We start from the raw sequence: 9084 nt of genomic DNA, 5'->3' as shown, positions 1-9084 counted from the left end.
ACCGTTGAATTCCCAACTGCGACACCCGTATCACCAAAACTAGGCAACTCGTTGTTCTTGGCCGGTTGCACTATCTCTTGCAGCTTTCCAACCAAAACCTCTTGATTTTCATTGCTATTAAGAGAATGGACTGCCTCAGATTTACTATTACCCGATGAACTACCCTCATTCCTTTTTAGATTAGGACGCAAATCTGGAGCAGCTTCCTTTCCAACCCATAAGCTTTCAGCGAGGTTTTCAGACACCCTAGCCAATGCTCGACCTATTGGAATATCTCCCATGTTAGCTCCCTTTTGTTGTTGCTTCTTAGTGTTTAGATAATCACGTGCATCTCCTTGCAATTTCTCAACCGAAGCTCCCTCAATCTCTATTGCCACAAAATCTTCTTTTTGAAGCACTACGTTTTTTCCAATTAACAATCGACAGATTTTTTCATCATAACCTTAGTGCCTACAATGGGTGCAATATTGAGGCACATTATCATACACGACCTCCTAAAACTCGTCAATAATTCTACCCGTAACTTTGTCCACACTTTGAAGTCGAATACGATCCGGATGTTTGCCCAATAAGTCAAGGATCACCCTAACCCTATCCGTGCTAGGTCTTGATCTCACTTGCGTGGCCTTATCCACAGCAATAGGTTTCCCGATTGCTGAAGCAATGGAAAACAAAGATCTCTTAGCAAACAAATCAGTCGATAGGTTTGGAAACAAAATCCATACCGGTGCACGTGAAGTCTCCTCCTTAGGGTTGAATCCAATAGTCCATGGGAAAATCCTAATTTGATGGTCTTTGCCGTTGTGCATGAATTAATTCATGCCTCTTGTTAATGCAGCCGCAAAATCATCATATTGATCCATACGAATAAGAAGTTGTCTTTGAGCAAGCATCCCGACGAGACAATGTCCCTTAATGCCGATGAACTTAGGCAAAATCGATCTTAAAGTTGGCAAATCCGGTGATCCCATGGATAGTTTAACCATAATGGCTTGATGAAGTCCCTTCTCCCTAGCGAAAGCTTGTCGTTCATCCAACGTAAATTTTAATGTAGGAATTCCATGAACAACTTCAATAGGTATCAAACTAGTTTGAGAAAAGTTAACGGTTGATTTTGTTTGATTCAATCTATTGGCATAAGTAGGGTTTGTATTGGTGTTTGTAGGGTTTTGGGCAGGCTCTCGCGCAGCCAAAGGCTGAGGAGAGACGGTGGCAGCCATGGCTACCCTAAATCTCCATGGTCTCAAAGGAGAGAGGCAAGAGGAGGGAGCCTAGGGTTTCGTCTAATTCTATCCCGTTAGCTTTCTCTAAAGAAACCAAAATCAGTCGTTTTTTTCCATAGTAATTGCAAAATTAATTTTATGAATTGGTATTCTACAAATAAATTTCAAATCTTTCACCTCCCTTGCCCTAATTTTATAGCCTGATAGGCTCCAAATCGGAGTGAGGGGAGCTTTTGGGTAAGCACTAAACACTGAGACAAGGTATTTATACGCCACTTGCTAGATTTTTGTACGCAGTTCACTACAAATATATACGTCAACATTAATTATGACCAAGAGACTCTACGGTGTTCAAAGTGTAAATGATTGAAGAAGAAGGAAAAAAATAATATATAAAAATTCAAGTGAAGATATATCGATGATGAAGCGGTATGTCGATGATGAAGCAGGAACATTAGTGCTTCAAGACTCAATATAATACGGTGCTCCTTTCTTCCATTTTTTCTCTAATCTATATATATAATATAAAGCTAGACAATAGAAAGATGATGTTTCACCTCTCTTTGGCCAAGGATCCAATTTATCTTTTATCTCTTTTTTTTTCTTTTTCTCTATTACTTTCTCTTTTATGTGTTGTGTTAAACATCCTCAAAAATCTTAGCTCTCTTAATTATGTATAATTTTTTTTTAATTATAATTATGTAAAATATAATATGCTTAAAAACGTAAATGTCATTTCTTTAACTCTAATGAAAAACTCAAAAGTCCCTCATTAAATTCACCTATATAACATAAACTATTTATTCTTAATATACGTAACTGAGGTGTAAATAAGGACAATACATTTTCATATTTTCTTCTCAAAAAAAAAAAGTCTTATTTGGTATTTTTTTTATTTTTTTAATGATTTCAATGTCTATTTGAGGAGACTTTAGCAAAATAAATTACTCTTCCGTCATTCACTAATTAGTACATTATAACTTCATACTTCCAATCATCAATAACAATTTTAATAGCCATTATGATACGTTAACCAGCCATTATTTCTTTATTCTTGTGACCTACATAATTTGAGGAGTTACCATTAGAGAAACATATATAAGCCAAATTCATCGCTGGGAATGACAAATTGAGAATGGCTATTCTGTTCATTTGCTTAATGGTGAATGAAAAAGAGCAATATCTTGAAAGGTGAAAGGCTTTGAAATTTTAATATATGAGGTTATAAGGTGAACATTATGTTGTCCGACTAATTCTTCTCAACACGAGATTCTCCTTCAATTATTTTTCTCTTTGTATGTTTATAATTACTCAAAATAACTTTCGTTTTGGACTAATGCTTCACATAACACATCTTTCTAACCATTTCTTATCTTTTATCAATATTAGATTCCGAGCTAAAATTATTAGCGATGGAAAAGAGATCAGATTGGTAATATTTGAAGCTCAGGGCTGTAAGGTGGATTTTTTTAATTCAGGATTAAATTATAGTGTTTTTTTTTTACCTGCCAAATTTGTTGAATTTCATTGCTATCATTTTTTCCCTGATTGTTTCTTTTGGACTTACACTATATGTTACACTATATAGATTTTATGTGCTTTTTTTCATTTGCATACAATATATATTTACTGCGAGTAACAAAAGAAGAAAGGTAAATGAGACATGAAAAAATTACAATAAAAAAGGCTCAATAATTTCAAGAAATTTAGGGACGACATAGAGACGATTAAAGATAAAGATATATTATCACCAGATGATGTTGAAACAACCAAGGAGCGGCGCAACTTCTCACAAGTCAAGAAAGTACTTTAATATTAATTAGGTGATCAATTATAATTTTTTTTTCAAATAGGCATTAGACATTGTGAAAATGCTTATATACATTATATTATCTGATAATAATATCTTCAGATCCTAGGTTAATGAAAAAAAATCATGTGCCATTGACTTATTATTTCTATTTAAAATTTTGAAATTAAATTTTATGTAACTTAATATTATGATGTATTTATTTTTATAATATTTCGATCTATAGAAAATTAAGGCTGGTTAAGGGAAATTTTAATTTCTTTTTTTGGTAACAAGTCGAAGCTTTGAGACAAAGGGTTCTGGGGCTAGCGACCACGTGCTACATTCTTATTTTCCTTTATTTTTTTCTTTTGAAATATCGTTATCCTAAGTTTTAATTTTTGTGCATTCATATTGTAAATTTGTTTTTCCTTAGTAGAAATAAATTTATTAAACTAAATATAGACATTAATATGTATACCGCTATTTACTTATCTCAAGTATTTTTTATATATAATTTTCATAATTATAAGAGAAAATATATTTTATAACCGCGCAAAGCGTAAACCTTTTCACTAGTTCTTTATACATATATTAATGGCAATCTTAGAAAAAGAGATGTAATCCTTTATGAAAGATCAAACTAATAGTGTAAAAAATCATTTATACGACCCGTACATATAACTTGATCCTACTTAATTAATAATCCTTTTGTCCCTATTTAAGTGTTTTACTTTTCTTTTTGGTGTGTACCAAAAGGGGTGCCCTTTCAACCTTTAGTAAGTTGACAATTCAAATATCATACATGACATGTTGAAAATCACAAACTTCAAAGGACATTTTAGTATATTACACATCTTTAATTTAAAATCACAACATTAAAGTCTTTCTATTACGTTAAACTTCGTGTCTGATAAGTCAAATTAAGACACTTAAATTGGATGGAGGGAGTAACGTAAAATTTGCATAGCAACAATAATGGCTTGGTTAAAATTTGGTGAATATCGTCCACACAATTTGACCTGGTCTTTAGCTAATTAAACAGGAAAAGCCAGGACTGAGGACTGGTTCAAATATAAACAACGCAGAAAATTCTGGCTGCATGGGCTTTTTCGCAGCGTTAATTAATTATACTTTCTAGCTTGTCATTGTTTGGTCAATTTATCTTTTATTTTTTTCCAGTAATTTATCTTTTAATTGAATTTAAGTTTGGTGTATTGACAATGTATAGATTTTTTTACACTTTCGGGTAAAATTACCCTACAATAATAATTAACTTTTTATAGCAAATTTAATGATATAGGGTGATAACCTGCTATGACCAATAAAATTGTCTTGATAATGTGAACTTGTGAAGTGCCCTCTCATATCAAGATAATTACCCGCCCATACCCACATTACTTTTGGATCCCTAGGAAAAATCAAAACTATTTACATGAGATGCCCCCAAAAATTATGACATGGTATATAAATATACTGATATCGTATCATGGTCAGTGGCGGATCCAGGATTTGAAGGTCGTGGGTGCTCACTTCCTTAAACATAAGGTTGCTAGTAATCACATAGTATAAATATACAGTCACTCAAACACGACAATAAGAAAAGTTAATGAAAAAACAACGGTTAATATTGTCATCACAAAAAGCAACTTCTAATCTCAAGTCACATAAGCTACTAATAATGTTATCATTACAAAAAGACACATCTAGTCATAAGTCATAATTGTGCTCGACGACTTTTCATATGTTGAAAACGATGAATAATAGTATCATTGCTTACATTTGCGAATATCTTACGCTCTACATAGCAAACTAAACAACCATTCAAAAATTCATCACCAATACTGTTACGAAGGTCATTTTTGATGTACTTCATGGAAGAGAAAGCCCGTTCCATAGACGCAGTAGCAACGGGAAGAATGAGAGTCAACTTGATAAGCAAATAAACAAGTGGCCAGGTTTGATGCAAATCAGACTTAACCAACAATTTTGCAAGGTCACTAATTCCCTTCAAGTTGAAGAACCTCTTGTCAGAACCACGAACATAAACTATAAAACTATCAAGCTGACAACTGAGATCCCGAACCTTGCTACTATCAAACTCATTCATATAACATTCGGCCAACCTCATTATCATGTTCTTATCAAAATTTTCGAATGAATTAACTGGATTCAAACTAGCCATACCGAGAAGTAAGTCAGTACTCACAGCATCGAAACGATTCTTAAGCTCTTGAAGATGTAAATCAATAACAGCATAAAAAATATCAACGCGCAAATTATGAGAATATTTAATATCAAGATATCTACGCTTCGATCTTCCAGGAAAGTAGCTAGCGTCCATATTTGGAATCATTATTTCATATTTATCACAAAAGGAAGAGACATCATCCATTAATAATTCGAATTCACTATCCCTCATTTTTTGTAATCTTTGCTTTGTAAGAGCGAGAAGTCCCATAGCATTGACAATATCTTGATCCATCCTTTGTAATGAGGAGCTCAACTCATTTGTCATCATTAGAACTTTCCATATCAAGTGCAACATAAAAGCAAAATCAAATTCCTTAATCGTACTCACACTACTTTTAGCAACAAGTCTGTCAGTATAATTAGGACACTCACGTCCAGTAAATTCAAGCACCTGAATGATTGATGGAAATAGGACAGTGAGATTATCTAATGTTCTATAATCAGAACCCCAACGAGTATCACCTAGTCGTTGAAGTCCACGTTCTTGATTTAATCCTCGCCCAGTATGCACTTCACCTGATATGAGCAGCTCCTCTAACTTTTCAGCTTGATGTTCTCGAAGCAACTCTCTGCGCTTAAAAGATGCTCCAACAATATTTAACACATTAGTAACTATACAAAAAAAATCATCTACATTCGAATTCTTCTTTGCAAGAGCTACAAGTGTTAACTGCAATTGGTGAGCAAAACAATGAATGCAATATTCTGATGGAGTCTCATTCAAAATCAAAGTCTTAAGGCCATTTAGCTCTCCCTGCATGTTGCTAGCTCCATCGTAACCTTGCCCACGTATTTGTGATGGACTTAATGAGTGATCTGAAAGAAAAGAGTAGATTGCCTCCTTTAATGAACGAGCAGATGTATCACTAACATGAATAATACCAACAACTCGCTCTACTACTTCGCCTTCTTTGTTAACATATCTCAGAACAATTGCCATTTGCTCCTTGTGTGATATATCCTTTGATTCATCAACTAGTATCCCGAAATAATCCCCATCCAAGTCTTCAATGATGGCTTTGATTGTATCTTTAGCACAAGAATCAACAATATCCTTTTGAATACTCGGAGAACACATCATTTCATTTTTTGGGGCGTTTTCTAATATAATGATTCCAACATCTTTATTAATATCTCCATACCATTGCAAAAGTTCAAGAAAGATACCTCTATTTGAATAATATTGTCTCTCATTATGCCCACGGAATGATAATCCTAGTCTCAAGAGAAACCTTGTCACATCGACTGAAGCACTCAAGCGACGTCGCGATTCACTTTTATCTTTTTCGAGTTTCTTGTCATAGGCAGTTTGAATTGACTGTGATTGATTCATTAAATCAAGCATCCTATTAAAACACTTGTTGTGGATGCTATTTACCTCTCCAACATGAGCTCTAAATCTTTCAAGAGCCTTGTTCCAAGCTTTAAAGCCAACTTTTGTATAAGTTTCACTCGTATTTCCATTACTTTCATGTTCATTTTGGAACAAATAGCAACATAAACAATATGCAACATCTTTTGCTACACTGTACTCCAACAACTTACGACGACCCTTATACCAATTAGCATTAAACTGGCGCATTTCCTTCCCAAACTTAGTTTTAGGAAAATCATGAACCTCAGGTTGGCAAGGCCCTTTTTGAATATAATATCTCCTAACTTCATCACGTATATTAGGGTTATATTCTGCAATAGGCTTTCTAATTCTCGGATCAGCTTCAAAAGATTCTAAATTAACACCCGAAGGAAATGTTTCCCTTCGAATTTCTGGAGCCATGATTTCCCTTTGAATTTCTGGAGCTACAGATGAAGCAACAGATGGATGAGTAGAACTAGAACTTGGTTGCCCAATTTTCCATCTCGTGATATACTTATCCATCTCGATTCACAAAGATAATTCCTACAAAAACAAGATTCACATAATTCCTAAATTAGGTTATATACAAGGCACAGAAATACAGAGTATTTCTCTTAACCATATGAGAATCAATACTGAGGAAATATTACATGTGTGTTCTACTTTCTAGTCAAAATACCTTTACCAACAATACCAGTAGTCATTGAAGAATTCCGTTCTAAGTTACCAATTTAAAGTAGTAACATTTAAATTGGTAACTATGAGGAACCACAAGTCCAAAGAAAGAAAATAAGAAATTACCATTTACCAATCATAATATACAATATATTCATCAAATAATAGAAAAAGTTCCCCTAATCTGAATTTAATGCATTATCAAATGGCAATAGCATTGAAAATCCCAAACCCAAAATTCTTTTTTTCAATATCTAACTTTAATCAAAATACCAAATCTTATTACCTTGTTTTTTGTATTTTGATTTTGAAATTTTTGAGATTTGGGAAGAAGAAGAAGAAGAAGAAAGCTTGCTAGTTGTTGAGAAGCTTACTAGTTGTTGTCTTGTTGAGATTTGGTGAAGAGGAAGAAGGGTTGTGTAGAGAGAAAGTTGTAACCTTTTTGGGAAAGGAGATGTAAAAAGTAGAAATAGTAAATAAAAAACTCAAAGTCAACAATGAAAAAAAAAATTAAAATATTAGAGTTTGAATAGGAAAAGTCAGATTTTTCAACGTTTTTTTTTATATAATTAATACAGTTTTTAAGGAACAAGTTTTAATGTGAAAAAATAAATAACCCACGGCGGGAATCGAACACGCGACCTGAGGGCTGAGGCTGCGCGGAATAGTAGGCAAATACCAAAGCACCCACCAGCAGTTTTGTTCTTTGGGTGCTTATTAATATACTGTACCTGTTTTTTCATATTTTCTAAGTAAATAATACGAAGTTCATGTCGGCTCAATGGGTGCTCGAGCCCCCGGCACGGTCCACGTGGAACCATCCCTGATCATGTAAGACTGCTTCAGTCATTCTCTTAGTCTCCCATGATACCATTATGATATATAAATATACTGAGATGTTATTATGGATGATCATGTTCATTTATTCAAAATGACACACTTTTCTAAAAACAAAAACCTCTATGACACCATGTTTTATGTACATATACTGTGATGGTATCATGGAGGACTATTTCAGTCCTTCAATGAGACACTCCCCAGGACCATATTGGTACTATCGTGGTATATAAATATACTGAGATGGTATCATGGAGGACTATTTCAGTCTTTCTGTTAGTCCTCCATGATACCATCGTTATATATAAATATACGGTAATGATAGTAAGAGGTGTTATGATTTTTTGGAGAGAGATGCAAGCGACAAGGTAGATAATATGAATGAAAAACTGTCTCATATAAATTTTATTAATTATAAGCCTTTATATAGGCATATAAATAGAGTAGTATACTCCTCCTACAACAAAAGTATTAGACTCTTACTAAAACTAAAAAGCTAAATATTATACTAAATCAATTACTCCCTCTGTTTCAATTTGTTTGAACCTATTTCCTTTTTAGTCCGTGCCAAAATGAATGACCTCTTTTCTAATTTGGAAACAAATTCACTTTATGAATGATTTACAGCCACACAAATTTTCAAGGATTATTTTGAACCACAAGTTTCAAAAGTCTTCCCTCTTTCTTAAATGTCGTGCCTAGTCAAATGAGTTCATATAAATTGAAACGGAGGGAGTATTAGACTTCTCCTATAACTAATCAACTAATAATACTTGAAAACTGTAGCAGTAATAGATGCAAAATCCAACACTCCTCCTTGCTTCTGTTGCTGCAATCTAGAAACGTTGCTCCTCCTTAATTTCGACTCTGGCAATATGTGTTTGTGGATTTCTTTATGAGTATTTTTGAACGTTCACACATCGCTAACATGAGTCTTTCTTCTTCTTGAA

General features: G+C 33.7%; 1 protein-coding gene across 1 annotated transcript; it reads right to left on the bottom strand.

Moving 5' to 3' along the window:
• Positions 1-4729: 4729 nt before the first annotated feature.
• LOC132639186 (uncharacterized) lies at positions 4730-7144 on the bottom strand. The gene has a single exon (XM_060355661.1). It carries the CDS (start codon positions 7142-7144, stop codon positions 4730-4732), a length of 2415 nt encoding a protein of 804 aa, XP_060211644.1.
• Between the last annotated feature and the right edge of the window lie 1940 nt (positions 7145-9084).

Source organism: Lycium barbarum, chromosome 5 (genome assembly GCF_019175385.1).
Source record: "Lycium barbarum isolate Lr01 chromosome 5, ASM1917538v2, whole genome shotgun sequence".
Taxonomy (NCBI): Eukaryota; Viridiplantae; Streptophyta; class Magnoliopsida; order Solanales; family Solanaceae; genus Lycium; species Lycium barbarum.
This window is presented reverse-complemented; position numbering and strand designations above follow the sequence as displayed.